At 46.3% G+C, this 21,646-nt stretch overlaps 1 protein-coding gene and 1 long non-coding RNA gene across 3 annotated transcripts in view; both read left to right on the top strand.

Annotated features, from left to right (window-relative positions):
• Positions 1–17,182, top strand: part of LOC115165247 (transcription factor PU.1) — a 19,558-nt gene extending 2,376 nt beyond the window's left edge. For both annotated transcript variants that reach the window (XM_029718247.1, XM_029718246.1), the window contains exons 3-6: positions 3,532–3,715; positions 4,065–4,183; positions 5,174–5,342; positions 16,803–17,182. In XM_029718247.1, coding sequence (XP_029574107.1) covers positions 3,532–3,715; positions 4,065–4,183; positions 5,174–5,342; positions 16,803–17,101 — 771 coding nt within the window. In that variant the 3' untranslated portion in view covers positions 17,102–17,182. The remainder of the gene's footprint in view (positions 1–3,531; positions 3,716–4,064; positions 4,184–5,173; positions 5,343–16,802) is intronic.
• A 1,452-nt stretch (positions 17,183–18,634) lies between these two features.
• Positions 18,635–19,646, top strand: LOC115165246 (uncharacterized). The gene is made up of 2 exons (XR_003870116.1): positions 18,635–19,024; positions 19,136–19,646. It is a non-coding gene; the product is annotated as an uncharacterized LOC115165246 (long non-coding RNA).
• Positions 19,647–21,646: the final 2,000 nt, after the last annotated feature.

The raw sequence follows: 21,646 nt of genomic DNA, 5'->3' as shown, positions 1-21,646 counted from the left end.
CTATTAAATATATACTACTGTGTATTACTATACAATAACTACAGAACACTACTAACACCTTCTGGTCCATACAACAACTATTAAATATATACTAATATGTATTACTATACAATAGCTACAGAATACTACTAACATGTCCATACAACAACTATTAAATATATACTAATATATATTACTATACAATAACTACAGAACAGTACCAACAGAACATTTACAAGAGAGACCAGGGCCTGCATTTATAAAGTGTCTTCAAAGTAGGAGTTATCTGATATTGGAAAGGAGTCTTGTCAGTTATAGAATTTTAAAAAACAGACAATGATGTGAGGAAATATCACATGCAGACGTGATCCCCCTTCAGACAGGATTCCCCTTCAGACGGGATCCCCCTTCAGACAGGATCCCCTTCAGACGGGATCCCCCTTCAGACAGGATCCCCCTTCAGACGGGATCCCCCTTCAGACAGGATCCCCTTCAGACGTGATCCCCCTTCAGACGTGATCCCCCTTCAGACAGGATCCCCTTCAGACGTGATCCCCCTTCAGACAGGATCCCCTTCAGACAGGATTCCCCTTCAGACGTGATCCCCCTTCAGACGTGATCCCCCTTCAGACGGGATCCCCCTTCAGACAGGATCCCCCTTCAGACGGGATCCCCCTTCAGACAGGATCCCCTTCAGACGTGATTCCCGTTCCGAAGTGATCCCCCTTCAGACAGGATCCCCTTCAGACGTGATCCCCCTTCAGACGTGATCCCCCTTCAGACAGGATCCCCTTCAGACGTGATCCCCCTTCAGACAGGATCCCCGTTCTGACGTGATTCCCGTTCCGAAGTGATCCCCCTTCAGACGGGATCCCCCTTCAGACGGGATCCCCCTTCAGACGTGATCCCCCTTCAGACGGGATCCCCCTTCAGACGGGATCCCCTTCAGACGTGATTCCCGTTCCGAAGTGATCCCCCTTCAGACGGGATCCCCGTTCTGACGTGATTCCCGTTCCGAAGTGATCTCCCTTCAGACTGGATCCCCCTTCAGACGGGATCCCCCTTCTTCAATTTTGTGGGATTCCAGATGTCATTAGAAGATGTTGATGGCAGTGATTTATTACAGTCCTTATTACAGCAATTAATACAGTCAATAATACAGTCCTTATTACAGTCATTATTACAGCAATTAATACAGTCAATAATACAGTCAATAATACAGTCCTTGTTACAGTCCTTGTTACAGTCCTTGTTACAGTCCTTGCTACAGTCCTTATTACAGTCCTTGTTACAGTCCTTATTATAGTCCTTATTACAGTCCTTGTTACAGTCCTTGTTACAGTCCATATTACAGTCCTTGTTACAGTCCTTGTTACAGTCCTTGTTACAGTCCTTGTTACAGTCCTTGTTACAGTCAGTGTTACAGTCCTTATTACAGTCCTTGCTACAGTCCTTGTTACAGTCCTTGCTACAGTCATTAATACAGTCAATAATACAGTCCTTATTACAGTCATTATTACAGCAATTAATACAGTCAATAATACAGTCAATAATACAGTCCTTGTTACAGTCCTTGTTACAGTCCTTGTTACAGTCATTAATACAGTCAACAATACAGTCCTTGCTACAGTCCTTGTTACAGTCCTTGCTACAGTCATTAATACAGTCAATAATACAGTCCTTATTACAGTCATTATTACAGCAATTAATACAGTCAATAATACAGTCCTTGCTACAGTCCTTGTTACAGTCATAGCTACAGTCCTTGTTACAGTCCTTGTTACAGTCCTTGTTACAGTCAGTGTTACAGTCCTTGTTACAGTCCTTGTTACAGTCCTTGCTACAGTCATTAATACAGTCAATAATACAGTCCTTATTACAGTCATTATTACAGCAATTAATACAGTCAATAATACAGTCCTTGTTACAGTCCTTGTTACAGTCCTTGCTACAGTCATTAATACAGTCAATAATACAGTCCTTGTTACAGTCCTTGTTACAGTCCTTGTTACAGTCAGTGTTACAGTCCTTATTACAGTCCTTGCTACAGTCCTTGTTACAGTCCTTGCTACAGTCATTAATACAGTCAATAATACAGTCCTTATTACAGTCATTATTACAGCAATTAATACAGTCAATAATACAGTCCTTAATACAGTCCTTAATACAGTCCTTGTTACAGTCCTTGTTACAGTCAGTGTTACAGTCCTTGTTACAGTCCTTGCTACAGTCCTTGCTACAGTCCTTGTTACAGTCCTTGCTACAGTCCTTGTTACAGTCCTTGTTACAGTCCTTGCTACAGTCCTTGTTACAGTCCTTGCTACAGTCATTGTTACAGTCCTTGTTACAGTCCTTGTTACAGTCCTTGCTACAGTCCTTGCTACAGTCCTTGTTACAGTCCTTGCTACAGTCATTAATACAGTCAATAATACAGTCCTTATTACAGTCATTATTACAGCAATTAATACAGTCAATAATACAGTCAATAATACAGTCCTTGTTACAGTCCTTGTTACAGTCCTTGCTACAGTCATTAATACAGTCAATAATACAGTCCTTGTTACAGTCCTTGTTACAGTCCTTGTTACAGTCATTAATACAGCCAACAATACAGTCCTTGCTACAGTCCTTGTTACAGTCATTAATACAGTCAATAATACAGTCAATAATACAGTCCTTATTACAGTCATTATTACAGCAATTAATACAGTCAATAATACAGTCCTTGTTACAGTCCTTGTTACAGTCATTAATACAGTCAACAATACAGTCCTTGCTACAGTCCTTGTTACAGTCCTTGCTACAGTCATTAATACAGTCAATAATACAGTCCTTATTACAGTCATTATTACAACAATTAATACAGTCAATAATACAGTCAATAATACAGTCCTTGCTACAGTCCTTGTTACAGTCCTTGTTACAGTCCTTGTTACAGTCCTTGCTACAGTCCTTGTTACAGTCCTTGTTACAGTCCTTGTTACAGTCCTTGTTACAGTCCTTGTTACAGTCCTTGCTACAGGTATTGAAGTTATATCCAGTGATTGTGTGCTGAGTATGTTTGAGCTAGAAGGTGTATATAAATACACTCAGTTTATAACATATTAGAAACATTAGGACATGGACTGACCAGGTGAATCCAGGTGAAAGCTATTATCCCTTGTTGATGTCACCTGTTAAATCCACTTCAATCAGAGTAAATGAAGGGGAGGAGACAGGTTAAAGAATGATTTTTAAGCCTTGAGACAATTGAGACATGGATTATTTATGTGTGACCATTCCGAGGGTGAATGGGCAAGACAAAATATTAAAGTGCCACTGAACGGGGTATGGTGGTAGGTGCCAGGCACACTGGTTTGAGTGTGTCAAGAACGTCAACGCTGGTGGGTTTTTCACACTCAACAGTTTCATATATGTATCTAGAATGTTCCACCACCAAAAGGACATCCAGCCAACTGGACACAACTGTGGGGAAACATTGGAGTCACCTTGAACGCTTTCGACACCCTCTACAGTATGTGTACACTGACCATGCTGTCTCCTCTCCTCTAGATGGGTTATATCTCAGGCTGGTCCGGTCCTGCCCAGACCCCAGTAGAGGTGGACCTGGAAGTCATTGAAGAATACCTGCAGGAACACTCCCTGGATGTTCAACACACACCACCTACGCCTCCTACCACGCCAGCTCAGCAAACACACACACACTCAAACCAACACCAGGGGACCAGCATCATAGGTGAGCGTGTGTGAGTTAATTCATTGATTGATTGATTGATTGATTGATTGGTTGAATGATTGATTGATTGATTGATTGGTTGATTGGTTGATTGGTTGATTACCTTGATTGCCTGATTGGTTGATTGGTTGATTGGTTGATTACCTTGATTGCCTGATTGGTTGATTGATTGCCTGATTGGTTGATTGGTTGATTGGTTGATTACCTTGATTGCCTGATTGGTTGATTGGTTGATTACCTTGATTGCCTGATTGGTTGATTGGGTGATTGGTTGATTGATTGATTACCTTGATTACCTTGATTGCCTGATTGATTAATTTGTTGACGTGTTGACGTATTGTCTCTCCAGAGAACAGCTGGTCTGGTCAGTATGCCTACCAGTGGCATTACGACTATAGTTCTCCTAATAAAGAATATGAAAAACAGGCTCCGCACACAGAATGGCCTCGCCTTCATGGCAACCACTGGGTGAGCACAATGAACACACCCTCTCACACAACATGCTGGCGTTGCAAACACCATGCTCTACCAACTGAGCCACAGGGAAGCTATGAACAATGAACACACCCTCTCACACAACATGCTGGCGTTGCAAACACCATGCTCTACCAACTGAGCCACAGGGAAGCTATGAACAATGAACACACCCTCTCACACAACATGCTGGCGTTGCAAACACCATGCTCTACCAACTGAGCCACAGGGAAGCTATGAACAATGAACACACCCTCTCACACAACATGCTGGCGTTGCAAATACCATGCTCTACCAACTGAGCCACAGGGAAGCTATGAACAATGAACACACCCTCTCATACAACATGCACGCAGAAAAATAGCATTTAGCTATTTTATTAAGTGATTACAATATTATAATTTATGTATATTTGCACATTTGTATAATGTTAATATTTAGGCCCTTCCACTATAGACATTTGAATAGGAAAACCCCCTTTTAGAACTTAGCCATTAGCTTAGCCTGCGTGACATCATATGCCTGACTGCTTAGCTCATTGGGCAAGAAGAAGTCGATGGACTGTTCAATTCATTGCCTTTGTAAAATTGTACATTGCGATATAGAAGGTCAAACGGAGAAGGTTTTGAATGGTTTTTATTGGCGTCAGGCTCACTGCTTTTAACACTGACTACTGTGGTGACTACTGAGAAGGCTGCTCCACTACACATACAACATTACTACTACACGTTTACAACACACACACACAACACTCAACATTACTACACGTTTACTACACACATACAACACTAAACATGTACTACATGGTTAATACACACATACAACAGGGCTACTACACGTGTACTACACAGTACTACACATTGTTAATACTACACAGTACTACACGTTAATAAGGAAAGAGAATGATAGGAATCAGCTGAGGCTGATTGTAATAACGTCAGACTCCTATTTAACCTGTCTGACTGAGTAGAGGTGTGGTTTCAGGAGTGCGGTACCTACTCCAACGTGACAACTCCCTGCAGTGAGTCCGATTCCACCGGCTCCGTCTGTCTAGATTACCCACCATCCTCTCCTACCGACGCTCTGACCTGCCCCCCTGCTGAGAGGAGAGGCAGGAAGACGAGCGAAACGCCGCCCCTCGCATCACACTCAGGTAACAACACTACATACTACCCACACCACTACACACACCCACACCACTACACACCACCCACACCACTACATACACCCACAGCACTATACACACCCACACCACTATACACTACCCACAACACTACCCACACCACTATACACACTACCCACACCACTACCCACACCACTATACACACTACCCAAACCACGACCCACACCACTATACACTACCCACACCACTATCCACACCACTATACACACTACCCACACCACTACCCACACCACTATACACACTACCCACACCACTACCCACACCACTATACACACTACCCACACCACTACCCACACCACTAAAAACACTACCCACACCACTACCAACACCACTATACACACCACTATACACTACCCACACCACTACACACACTACCCACACCACTACACACACCACTATACACTACCCACACCACTATACACACTACCCACACCACTATACACACCCACACCACTACACACACACACACCACTACACACTACCTACACCACTATACACTACCCACACCACTATACACTACCCACAACAATACACACACCCACAACACTACACACACCCACACCACTATACACACCCACACCACTACACACACACACACCACTATACACACTACCACACCACTACACACACTACCCACACCACTACATACACCAACACCACAATACACCCACACCACTATACACTACCCACACCACTATACACTACCCACACCACTATACACACTACCCACACCACTATACACACTACCCACACCACTACATTACACCCACACCACAATACACCCATACCACTATACACTACCCAGACCACTATTCACTACCCACACCACTACACACACCACTATACACTACCCACACCACTATACACTACCCACACCACTAATCACACTACCCACACCACTACACACACCACTACACACACCACTATACACTACCCACACCACTATACACACTACCCACACCACTATACACACTACCCACACCACTATACACACTACCCACACCACTATACACACCCACACCACTATACACACCACTATACACTACCCACACCACTATACGCTACCCACACCACTATACACACTACCCACACCACTATACACTACCCACACCACTATACACACTACCCACACCACTACACACTACCCACACCACAATACACACACAACTACATACACGCACACCACTACATACACCCACACCACTATACACTACCCACACCACTATACACTACCCACACCACTATACACACCCACACCACTATACACTACCCACACCACTACACACTACCCACACCACTATACACACGACCCACACCACTATACACTACCTACACCACTACACACACCCACACCACTATACACCCACAGCACTATACACTACCCACACCACTATACACTACCCACACCACTACACACACCCACACCACTACATACACCCACAGCACTATACACTACCCACACCACTATACACCCACACCACTATACACCCACACCACTATACACACCCACACCACTATACACTACCCACACCACTATACACACTACCCACACCACTACATACACCCACAGCACTATACAAACCCAAACCACTACATACCCACACCACTATACACAGATACACCACTATACACACCGACACCACTATACACTACCACACCACTACCCACACCACTATACACTACCCACACCACTACACACTACCCACACCACTATACACAGTACCCACACCACTATACACTACCCACACCACTACACACACCCACACCACTACACACACCACTACACACACCACTATACACTACCCACACCACTATACACACTACCCACACCACTATACACACTACCCACACCACTATACACACTACCCACACCACTATACACACCCACACCACTATACACACCACTATACACTACCCACACCACTATACGCTACCCACACCACTATACACACTACCCACACCACTATACACTACCCACACCACTATACACACTACCCACACCACTACACACTACCCACACCACAATACACACACAACTACATACACGCACACCACTACATACACCCACACCACTATACACTACCCACACCACTATACACTACCCACACCACTATACACACCCACACCACTATACACTACCCACACCACTACACACTACCCACACCACTATACACACGACCCACACCACTATACACTACCTACACCACTACACACACCCACACCACTATACACCCACAGCACTATACACTACCCACACCACTATACACTACCCACACCACTACACACACCCACACCACTACATACACCCACAGCACTATACACTACCCACACCACTATACACCCACACCACTATACACCCACACCACTATACACACCCACACCACTATACACTACCCACACCACTATACACACTACCCACACCACTACATACACCCACAGCACTATACAAACCCAAACCACTACATACCCACACCACTATACACAGATACACCACTATACACACCGACACCACTATACACTACCACACCACTACCCACACCACTATACACTACCCACACCACTACACACTACCCACACCACTATACACAGTACCCACACCACTATACACTACCCACACCACTACACACACCCACACCACTACATACACCCACAGAACTATACACTACCCACACCACTATACACCCACACCAATATACACCCACACCACTATACACACACACCACTATACACACCCCCACCACTATACACTACCCAGACCACTATATACACTACCCACACCACTACATACACCCACAGCACTATACACACTACCCACACAACTATACACTACCCACACCACTATACACACTACCCACACCACTATACACTACCCACACCACTATACACACCCACACCACTATACACACCCACACCACTATACACACCCACACCACTATACACTACCCACACCACTATACACACTACCCACACCACTACATACATCCACAGCACTATACAAACCCAAACCACTACCTACCCACACCACTATACACAGCCACACCACTATACACACCGACACCACTATACACTACCACACCACTACCCACACCACTATACACTACCCACACCACTACACACTACCCACACCACTACACACTACCCACACCACTATACACACTACCCACACCACTATACACTACCCACACTACTACACACCCACACCACTATACACCCACACCACTATACACACCCACACCACTATACACTACCCACACCACGATACACACTAAATCAAATCAAAAATCAAATCAAATTTATTTATATAGCCCTTCGTACATCAGCTGAAATCTCAAAGTGCTGTACAGAAACCCAGCCTAAAACCCCAAACAGCAAGCAATGCATGTGAAAGAAGCACGGTGGCTGGGAAAAACTCCCTAGGAAAAACTCCTGAGAAAGGCCAAAAACCTAGGAAGAAACCTAGAGAGGAACCAGGCTATGAGGGGTGGCCAGTCCTCTTCTGGCTGTGCCGGGTGGATATTATAACAGAACATGGTCAAGATGTTAAAATGTTCGTAAATGACCAGCATGGTCAAATAATAATAATCATAGTAATTGTCGAGGGTGCAACAAGCACGTCCGGTGAACAGGTCAGGGTTCCGTAGCCGCAGGCAGAACAGTTGAAACTGGAGCAGCAGCATGGCCAGGTGGACTGGGGACAGCAAGGAGTCATCATGCCAGGTAGTCCTGAGGCATGGTCCTAGGGCTCAGGTCCTCAGAGAGAAAGAAAGAAAGAAAGAGAGAAAGAGAGAATTAGAGAGAGCATATTTACATTCACACAGGACACCGGATAAGACAAGAGAATACTCCAGATGTAACAGACTGACCCTAGCCCCCCGACACATAAACTACTGCAGCATAAATACTGGAGGCTGAGACAGGAGGGATCAGAAGACACTGTGGCCCCATCCGATGATACCCCCGGACAGGGCCAAACAGGCAGGATATAACCCCACCCACTTTGCCAAAGCACAGCCCCCACACCACTAGAGGGATATCTACAACCACCAACTTACCGTCCGAAGACAAGGCCGAGTATAGCCCACAAAGATCTCCGCCACGGCACAACCCAAGGGGGGGGCGCCAACCCAGACAGGAAGACCACGTCAGTGGCTCAACCTACTCAAGTGACGCACCCCTCCCATGGACGGCATGGAAGAACACCAGTAAGTCAGTGACTCAGCCCCTGTAAAAGGGTTAGAGGCAGAGAATCCCAGTGGGAAGAGGGGAACCGACAAGGCAGAGACAGCAAGGGCGGTTCGTTGCTCCAGCCTTTCCGTTCACCTTCACACTCCTGGGCCAGACTATACTTAATCATAGGACCTACTGAAGAGATAAGTCTTCAGTAAAGACTTAAAGGTTGAGACTGAGTCTGCGTCTCTCACATGGGTAGGCAGACCATTCCATAAAAATGGAGCTCTATAGGAGAAAGCCCTACCTCCAGCCGTTTGCTTAGAAATTCTAGGGACAATTAGGAGGCCTGCGTCTTGTGACCGTAGCGTACGTGTAGGTATGTACGGCAGGACCAAATCGGAAAGATAGGTAGGAGCAAGCCCATGTAATGCTTTGTAGGTTAGCAGTAAAACCTTGAAATCAGCCCTTGCCTTAACAGGAAGCCAGTGTAGGGAGGCTAGCACTGGAGTAATATGATCAAATTTTTTGGTTCTAGTCAGGATTCTAGCAGCCGTATTTAGCACTAACTGAAGTTTGTTTAGTGCTTTATCCGGGTAGCCGGAAAGTAGAGCATTGCAGTAGTCCAGCCTAGAAGTAACAAAAGCATGGATTAATTTTTCTGCGTCATTTTTGGACAGAAAGTTTCTGATTTTTGCAATGTTACGTAGATGGAAAAAAGCTGTCCTTGAAGCAGTCTTGATATGTTCTTCAAAAGAGAGATCAGGGTCCAGAGTAACACCGAAGGTCCTTCACAGTTTTATTTGAGACGACTGTACAACCATCCAGATTAATTGTCAGATTCAACAGAAGATCTCTTTGTTTCTTGGGACCTAGGAAAGGCATCTCTGTTTTGTCCGAGTTTAAAAGTAGAAAATTTGCAGCCATCCACTTCCTTATGTCTGAAACACAGGCTTCTAGCGAGGGCAATTTTGGGGCTTCACCATGTTTCATTGAAATGTACAGCTGTGTGTCGTCCGCATAGCAGTGAAATTTAACATTATGTTTTCGAATGACATCCCCAAGAGGTAAAATATATAGTGAAAACAATAGTGGTCCTAGAACGGAACCTTGAGGAACACCGAAATTTACAATTGATTTGTCAGAGGACGAACCATTCACAGAGACAAACTGATATCTTTCCGACAGATAAGATCTAAACCAGGCCAGAACTTGTCCATGTAGACCAATTTGGGTTTCCAATCTCTCCAAAAGAATGTGGTGATCGATGGTATCAAAAGCGGCACTAAGATCTAGGAGCATGAGGACAGATGCAGAGCCTCGGTCTGACGTCATTAAAAGGTCATTTACCACCTTCACAAGTGCAGTCTCAGTGCTATGATGGGGTCTAAAACTAGACTGAAGCGTTTCGTATACATTGTTTGTCTTCAGGAAGGCAGTGAGTTGCTGCGCAACAACTTTTTCTAAAATTTTTGAGAGGAATGGAAGATTCGATATAGGCCGATAGTTTTTTATAATTTCTGGGTCAAGATTCGGCTTTTTCAAGAGAGGCTTTATTACTGCCACTTTTAGTGAGCTTGGTACACATCCGGTGGATAGAGAGCCGTTTATTATGTTCAACATAGGAGGGCCAAGCACAGGAAGCAGCTCTTTCAGTAGTTTAGTTGGAATAGGGTCCAGTATGCAGCTTGAGGGTTTGGAGGCCATGATTATTTTCATCATTATGTCAAGAGATATAGTACTAAAACACTTTAGTATCTCCCTTGATCCTAGGTCCTGGCAGAGTTGTGCAGACTCAGGACAATGGAGCCCTGGAGGAATACCCAGATTTAAAGAGGAGTCCGTAATTTGCTTTCTAATGATCATGATCTTTTCCTCAAAGAAGTTCATAAATTTATTACTGCTGAAGTGAAAGCCATCCTCCATTTGCGAATGCTGCTTTTTAGTTAGCTTTGCGACAGTGTCAAAAAGAAATTTCGGATTGTTCTTATTTTCCTCAATTAAGTTGGAAAAATAGGATGATCGTGCAGCAGTGAGGGCTCTTCGATACTGCACGGTACTGTCTTTCCAAGCTAGTCGGAAGACTTCCAGTTTAGTGTGGCGCCATTTCCGTTCCAATTTTCTGGAAGCTTGCTTCAGAGCTCGTGTATTTTCTGTATACCAGGGAGCTAGTTTCTTATGACAGATGTTTTTAATTTTTAGGGGTGCAACTGCATATAGGGTATTGCGCAAGGTTAAATTGAGTTCCTCGGTTAGGTGGTTAACTGATTCTTGTCCTCTGACGTCCTTGGGTAGGCAGAGGGAGTCTGGAAGGGCATCAAGGAATCTTTGGGTTGTCTGAGAATTTATATCACGACTTTTAATCTTCCTTGGTTGGGGTCTGAGCAGATTATTTGTTGCAATTGTAAACGCAATAAAATGGTGGTCCGATAATCCAGGATTATGAGGAAAAACATTAAGATCCACAACATTTATTCCATGGGACAAAACTAGGTCCAGAGTATGACTGTGGCAGTGAGTAGGTCCAGAGACATGTTGGACAAAACCCACTGAGTCGATGATGGCTCCGAAAGCCTTTTGGAGTGGGTCTGTGGACTTTTCCATGTGAATGTGAAAGTCACCAAAAATTAGAATATTATCTGCTATGACTACAAGATCCGATAGGAATTCAGGGAACTCAGTAAGGAACACTGCATATGGCCCAGGAGGCCTGTAAACAGTAGCTATAAAAAGTGATTGAGTAGGCTGCATAGATTTCATGACTAGAAGCTCAGAAGACGAAAACGTCATTGTTTTTTTTTTTTGTAAATTGAAATTTGCTATCGTAAATGTTAGCAGCACCTCCGCCTTTGCCGGATGCACGGGGGTATGGTCACTAGTGTAACCAGGGGGTGAGGCCTCATTTAACACAGTAAATTCATCAGGCTTAAGCCATGTTTCAGTCAGGCCAATCACATCAAGATTATGATCAGTGATTAGTTCATTGACTATAACTGCCTTGGAAGTGAGGGATCTAACATTAAGTAACCCAATTTTGAGATGTGAAGTATCACAATCTCTTTCAATAATGGCAGGAATGGAGGAGGTCTTTATACTAGTAAGATTACTGAAGCGAACACCGCCATTTTTAATTTTGCCCAACCTAGATCGAGGCACAGACACGGTCTCAATGGGGAAAGCTGAGCTGACTACGCTAACTGTGCTAGTGGCAGACTCCACTAAGCTGGCAGGCTGGCTAACAGCCTGTTGCCTGGCCTGCACCCTATTTCATTGTGGAGCTACAGGAGTTAGAGCCCTGTCTATGTTCGTAGATAAGATGAGAGCACCCCTCCAGCTAGGATGGAGTCCGTCACTCCTCAGCAGGCCAGGCTTGGTCCTGTTTGTGGGTGAATCCCAGAAAGAGGGCCAGTTATCTACAAATTCTATCTTTTGGGAGGGGCACTACCCACACCACTACATACACCCACAGCACTATACACTACCCACACCACTATACACTACCCACACCACTACACACACCCACACCACTACATACACCCACAACACTATACACTACCCACACCACTATACACCCGCACCACTATACACACCGACACCACTATACACTACCACACCACTATACACACCCACACCACTATACACTACCCACACCACTACACACTACCCACACCACTACATACACCCACAGCACTATACAAACCCAAACCACTACATACCCACACCACTACATACACCCACAGAACTATACACTACCCACACCACTATACACCCACACCAATATACACCCACACCACTATACACACACACCACTATACACACCCCCACCACTATACACTACCCACACCACTATACACACTACCCACACCACTACATACACCCACAGCACTATACACACCCACACCACTACATACCCACACCACTATACACACCCACACCACTACACACTACCACACCACTACACACACCACTATACACTACCCACACCACTATACACTACCCACACCACTATTCACTACCCACACCACTATACACTACCCACACCACTATACACACTACCCACACCACTATACACTACCCACACCACTATACACACTACCCACACCAATATACACCCACAGCACTATACACACCCACACCACTACATACCCACACCACTATACACACCCACACCACTATACACACCCACACCACTATACACTACCCACACCACTACACACTACCCACACCACTATACACTACCCAGACCACTATACACTACCCACACCACTACACACACCACTATACACTACCCACACCACTATACACACTACCCACACCACTATACACTACCCACACCACTATACACTACCCACACCACTATACACTACCCACACCACTATACACACTACCCACACCACTATACACTACCCACACCACTATACACACTACCCACACCACTATACACTACCCACACCACTATACACACCCACACCACTATACACACCCACACCACTATACACACCCACACCACTATACACTACCCACACCACTACACACTACCCACACCACTATACACATTACCCACACCACTATACACTACCCACACTACTACACACCCACACCACTATACACCCACACCACTATACACACCCACACCACTATACACTACCCACACCACTATACACACTACCCACACCACTACATACACCCACAGCACTATACACACCCACACCACTATACACACCCACACCACTATACACACCCACACCACTACACACTACCACACCACTACACACACCACTATACACTACCCACACCACTATACACACTACCCACACCACTATACACTACCCACACCACTATACACACTACCACACCACTATACACTACCCACACCATTATACACTACCCACACCACTATACACACTACCCACACCACTATACACTACACACACCACTATACACTACCCACACCACTATACACTACCCAGACCACTATACACTACCCACACCACTAAACACACTACCCACACCACTATACACTACCCACACCACTATACACACTACCCACACCACTATACACTACCCACACCACTATACACCACCCACACCACTATACACACCCACACCACTATACACACCCATACCACTATACACTACCCACACCACTATACACACCCACACCACTATACACTACCCACACCACTATACACTACCCACACCACTATACACTACCCACACCACTATACACACTACCCACACCACTATACACTACCCACACCACTATACACACCCACGCCACTATACACACCCACAGCACTACACACACACCCACACCACTACACACTACCCACACCACTATACACACCCACCCCACTACACACTACACACTACCACACCACTACACACACCCACACTATTATACACACCCACACCACTATACACCCACACCATTACACACACCCACACCACTACACACACCCACACCACTACATACACCCACACCACTATACACCCACACCACTACACACACCCACACCACTACATACACCCACACCACTATACACCCACACCACTACACACACCCACACCACTACATACACCCATACCACTATACACACCCACACCACTATACACACCCACACCACTACACACCACTATACACACCCACACCACTATACACACCCACACCACTATACACACCCACACCACTACACACACCCACACCACTACACACACCTACACCACAACACACCACTATACACACCCACACCACTACACACCACTATACACACCCACACCACTACACACACCCACACCACTACACACCACTATACAGACCCACACCACTACACACACCCACACCCACACCACTATACACCACTATACATACCCACACCGCTATACACACCCACACCACTATACACACCCACACCACTATACACTACCACACCACTACACACACCCACACCCCTATACACACCCACACCGCTATACACACCTACACCACTATACACAACAACACCACTACACCTACCCACACCACTATTCACACCCACACCACTATATACTGACACCACTACATACTGACACCACTACATACTGACACCAGTACATACTGACACCACTACACATTGACACCACTCCATACTGACACCAGTACATCCTGACACCGCTACACACTGACACCAGTACATACTGACACCACTACATACTGACACCACTATATACCGACACCACTACACACTGACACCACTACACACTGACACCACTACACACTGACACCACTACACACTGACACCATAACACACTGACACCAGTACATACTGACACCAGTACATACTGACACCAGTATCACAGACACCACTACACACTGACACCATAACACACTGACACCAGTACACACTGACACCACTACACACTGACACCACTACACACTGACACCACTACATACTGACACCACAGCACACGCTGACACCACTACATAGTGACACCACTACATACTGACACCAGAAGACACGATGACATTACTACACACTGACACCACTACCCACTGACACCACTACATACTGACACCACTACATACTGACACCACTACCTACTGACACCACCACACACTGACACCACTACATACTGACACCACTACACTTTGACATCACTACAAACTGACACCACTACATACTGACACCACTACACACTGACACCACTACACTCTGACACCACTACACACTGACACCACTACACACTGACACCACTACACACTGACACCACTACATACTGACACCGCTACATACTGACACCAGTACACACTGACACCACTACACACTGACACCAGTACCACAGACACCACTACATACTGACACCACTACACACTGACACCACTACACACTGACACCACTACACACTGACACCACTACACACTGACACCAGTACCCACTGACACCACTACATACTGACACCACTACATACACTGACACCAGTACACACTGACACCACTACATACTGACACCACTACACACTGAACACCACTACATACTGACACCACTACATACACTGACACCACTACAGACTGACACCACTACACACTGACACCACTACACACTGACACCAGTACACACTGACACCAGTACACACCAGTGACCCCTTCTCTCACTCTTCTATCAGACCCACGCCCCATCCAGCCAGCCACACACACCAACCTTAATAACGAATAAACAATAACAAATAACAATATACTTACTTCCTGTATCCCGCCTTTGCCCCCCCCCCCCCCCCCCCCGACAGGAAAGAAGAAGGAGCGTCTGTTCCACTTCCTGTTTGAGATGCTTCAGACCCCCTCCATGCGAAGCTGCATCTGGTGGGTACAGTCCTGCTCCGGAACCTTCCAGTTCTCCTCCCAGAACAAGGAACGTCTGGCCCAGCTGTGGGGACGCAGGAAGGGGAATCGCAAGACCATGACGTACCAGAAGATGGCCCGGGCGCTCAGAAACTACAGCAGAACAGGAGAGATCTGTAAAGTGAAGAGGAAGCTCACGTACCAGTTTAGCGAGGGAACACTGAGGGGGCTGCAGGGAGCGTGTTAGGGAGGGCGTGTAGGAGGAACATATGCTAGCACAGTTACCTGGCAGGGCACAAAGATAAATACTGAGTATTTGTACGATGAGGAAGTGGAGGAGGAGGAGCAAGAGGAAGAGGAGATGGAGCAGGTGGAGGAGGAAGAGGAGGAGAAGGAGCAAGAGGAAGAGGAGGAGGAGCAGGTGGAGGAGGAAGAGGAGCAGCAGGAGGAGGAAGAAGAGCAGGAGGAGGAGGAAGAAGAGGAAAAGCAGGAGGAGGGAAGAGGAGCAGAAGGAAGAGTATGAAGAGGGGGAGGAGGAGGAAGAAGAGGGTGAGGAGCAACATCACCCTAAACCCTAAACCCTAACTCTTCTGTCTTCAACATGTAAAGGCTAGGGAAAGGGTCTTCAACATGTAGAAGCTATGAAAGGCTAGGGAAAGGGCCTTCAACATGTAGAAGCTAGGGGAAGGCTAGGGAAAGGGCCTTCAACATGTAGAAGCTAGGGCAAGGCTAGGGAAAGGGCCTTCAACATGTAGAAGCTAGGGGAAGGGCCTTCAACATGTAGAAGCTAGGAAACGGCTAGGGAAAGGCTAGGGAAAGGCTAGGGAAAGGGTCTTCAACATGTAGAAGCTAGGAAAAGGGCCTTCAACATGTAGAAGCTAGGGAAAGGCTAGGGAAAGGCTAGGGAAAGGGCCTTCAACATGTAGAAGCTAGCGAAAGGCTAGGGAAAGGCTAGGGAAAGGGTCTTCAACATGTAGAAGCTAGGAAAAGGGCCTTCAACATGTAGAAGCTAGGGAAAGGCTAGGGAAAGGCTAGGGAAAGGGCCTTCAACATGTAGAAGCTAGCGAAAGGCTAGGGAAAGGCTAGGGAAAGGCTAGGGAAAGGCTAGGGAAAGGGCCTTCAACATATAGAAGCTAGGGAAAGGCTAGGGAAAGGGCCTTCAACATGTAGAAGCTAGGGAAAGGCTAGGGAAAGGCTAGGGAAAGGGCCTTCAACATGTAGAAGCTAGCGAAAGGCTAGGGAAAGGGCCTTCAACGTGTAGAAGCCAGGGAAGGCTAGGGAAAGGCTAGGGAAAGGCTAGGGAAAGGCTAGGGAAAGGGCCTTCAACATGTAGAAGCTAGCGAAAGGCTAGGGAAAGGGCCTTCAACATGTAGAAGCTAGGGGAAGGGCCTTCAACATGTAGAAGCTAGGGATGGGCCTTCAACGTGTAGAAGCCAGGGAAAGGCTAGGGAAAGGGCCTTCAACGTGTAGAAGCCAGGGAAGGCTAGGGAAAGGCTAGGGAAAGGCTAGGGAAAGGCTAGGGAAAGAGCCTTCAACATGTAGAAGCTAGCGAAAGGCTAGGGAAAGGCTAGGGAAAGGGCCTTCAACATGTAGAAGCTAGCGAAAGGCTAGGGAAAGGCTAGGGAAAGGCTAGGGAAAGGCTAGGGAAAGGGCCTTCAACATGTAGAAGCTAGGGAAAGGCTAGGGAAAGGCTAGGGAAAGGCTAGGGAAAGGGCCTTCAACATGTAGAAGCTAGCGAAAGGCTAGGGAAAGGGCCTTCAACGTGTAGAAGCCAGGGAAGGCTAGGGAAAGGGCCTTCAACGTGTAGAAGCCAGGGAAGGCTAGGGAAAGGCTAGGGAAAGGCTAGGGAAAGGCTAGGGAAAGGCTAGGGAAAGGCTAGGGAAAGGGCCTTCAACATGTAGAAGCTAGGGAAAGGCTAGGGAAAGGCTAGGGAAAGGGCCTTCAACATGTAGAAGCTAGGGGAAGGGCCTTCAACATGTAGAAGCTAGCGAAAGGCTAGGGAAAGGGCCTTCAACATGTAGAAGCTAGGGGAAGGGCCTTCAACATGTAGAAGCTAGGGATGGGCCTTCAACGTGTAGAAGCCAGGGAAAGGCTAGGGAAAGGGCCTTCAACGTGTAGAAGCCAGGGGAAGGTAGGGAAAGAGCCTTCAACATGTAGAAGCTAGGGGAAGGTAGGGAAAGGCTAGGGAAAGGCTAGGGAAAGGCTAGGGAAAGAGCCTTCAACATGTAGAAGCCAGGGGAAGGTAGGGAAAGAGCCTTCAACATGTAGAAGCTAGGGGAAGGTAGGGAAAGGGCCTTCAACATGTAGAAGCTAGGGAAAGGGCCTTCAACATGTAGAAGCCAGGGAAAAGGGACTTCGGGGGCTACAGAAGGGACAAGCCTTTGAATATTGGCTTTGAACATTATTTGTAAATCTGAGGATTGTCGTTATATGAAAACTACTTCATAAGTAGAGTTTGAATGAATCTCTAATGGCACTGATTGTTTTATACACCTAATGAAGAAGCTGGTGGATCTGATTATATATTTTTCTACACTTTCTTTTTCTTTTATATTTTGTCTTTAATCGTGTGTTTTGATAAACTGGTTTAGAGAAGATCCATGTGTTTGGAAATAACGTTTTAAACCAGTTGTTATTTTTGTCCTATGATTTTAATAAAATGTCTGGTATCTACCCTCATACTGTAATGGTGTTGGCCCAGCATCGCCCGGGTTTGGGCCGGTGGTAGGCCGTCATTGTAAATAAGAATTTGTTCTTAACTGACTTGCCTAGTTAAATAAAGGTTACATGACTTTTTTTTTTTTTTAAATGCTGGAGAGAGAAGTGATTCATATACACACTGCACATAGATTTACCCCCACACAGTTCCCACGGGCTGTATGCAAAGCAATCAGGCAGACCAACAGTCTGGCTAATGAATAACAGCACTAGAGTAACTAAACACCACCTATCCACCACTGACTGGGGTCTGCCGAGGGGAGGGCGGCTCGTAATAATGTCTGGAACGGAGTCAGTGGAATGGAATCAAACACATGAAAACCACGTGTTTTTACGTTTTGATGGCGTTCCGTTGACTCCGTTCCAGACATTATTACGAGCCGTCCTCCCCTCAACAGCCATACACACACCTACTCACTCACACATAGGGGAGAAAGAGAAGCTTGTTGTTAGATTAGATATACTTGTGCTCTTGTTCTGCATTATCAATAATCTAATTTTGTGGTATATTATATGATATAATATCTGTAAGTCTTCATGCAAATGAAGAAAGTAACCATGCTACTACACAGTGAACGGATTATGTTATATTTAAATAGCCTACAACTTGACTCTCATATTCAAACAAGCTCACACACATACAATTCCGGTAAAAGCCACAGCGGGGCGCTATTTCCACACCCATTCTTTGCGTTTTATTTACATTTTACATTTACTTCATTTAGCAGATGCTCTTATCCAGAGCGACTTACAAATTGGTGCATTCACCTTATGATATCCAGTGGAACAACCACTTTACAACAGTACATCTATATATTTTTTGTTATGGCGCCGCCTTGTGTACTAAGCTGGTAATACCGTATATCCCAGTATGAGAGAAGGATGGTATGATGATATGAACTGAACAACAGTGGAATTATGTAAATAATAATAATAATAATAATAGCTTATGTTTTTTTTTTGCAAATGGTAAAAACGTCAGTAGCCGAAACATCATTATAAGCACCAAGTGTGCTTGATAAAAAGTGAAAATCGGCACAAAAGCAATACTGGTATTATAATGAATAGAAGTGTCGATATGACAGCAGTCAAAAACAGTCCATTTATACATTGGATACCATGTCAAATTTGTCTGGTTCTTTGTCATCAGAACTGAGGTAACCCATGATCTCTCTGAAGCGATACTGAGACATGGCTCCTCCAGAGAAAAGGAACCCAGACATGTCTGAGCAGAAACTCTCCATTTACCCGCTGTCTCCACCGAATCCTCCACAGCCATACAGGATTAAAATGAACACTTCCAGCTCATCAACAGACAGATCCCAAGGCAGTGTCTCCTGGCTCCCTGTGTGTCCCAGCCCCAGTCCAGTCCCTGTTCCCAAGGCAGTGTCTCCTGGCTCCCTGTGTGTCCCAGTCCCTGTTCCCAGACAGTGTCTCCTGGCTCCCTGTGTGTCTCAGCCCCAGTCCAGTCCCTGTTCCCAAGGCAGTGTCTCCTGGCTCCCTGTGTGTCTCAGTCCCAGTCCCTGTTCCCAGGCAGTGTCTCCTGGCTCCCTGTGTGTCCCAGCCCCAGTCCCTGTTCCCAGACAGTGTCTACTGGCTCCCTGTGTGTCTCAGCCCCTGATCCCAGGACAGTGTCTACTGGCTCCCTGTGTGTCCCAGTCCCTGTTCCCAGGACAGTGTCTCCTGGCTCCCTGTGTGTCCCAGTCCCTGTTCCCAGACAGTGTCTCCTGGCTCCCTGTGTGTCCCAGTCCCTGTTCCCAGACAGTGTCTCCTGGCTCCCTGTGTGTCCCAGTCCCAGTCCCTGATCCCAGACAGTGTCTCCTGTCTCCCTGTGTGTCCCAGCCCCAGTCCCTGTTCCCAGGCAGTCTCCTGGCTCCCTGTGTGTCCCAGTCCCTGTTCCCAGGCAGTGTCTCCTGTCTCCCTGTGTGTCCCAGTCCCAGTCCCTGATCCCAGACAGTGTCTCCTGTCTCCCTGTGTGTCCCAGCCCCAGTCCCTGTTCCCAGGCAGTGTCTCCTGGCTCCCTGTGTGTCTCAGTCCCTGTTCCCAGGCAGTGTCTACTGGCTCCCTGTGTGTC

Source organism: Salmo trutta, chromosome 28 (genome assembly GCF_901001165.1).
Source record: "Salmo trutta chromosome 28, fSalTru1.1, whole genome shotgun sequence".
Taxonomy (NCBI): Eukaryota; Metazoa; Chordata; class Actinopteri; order Salmoniformes; family Salmonidae; genus Salmo; species Salmo trutta.
This window is presented reverse-complemented; position numbering and strand designations above follow the sequence as displayed.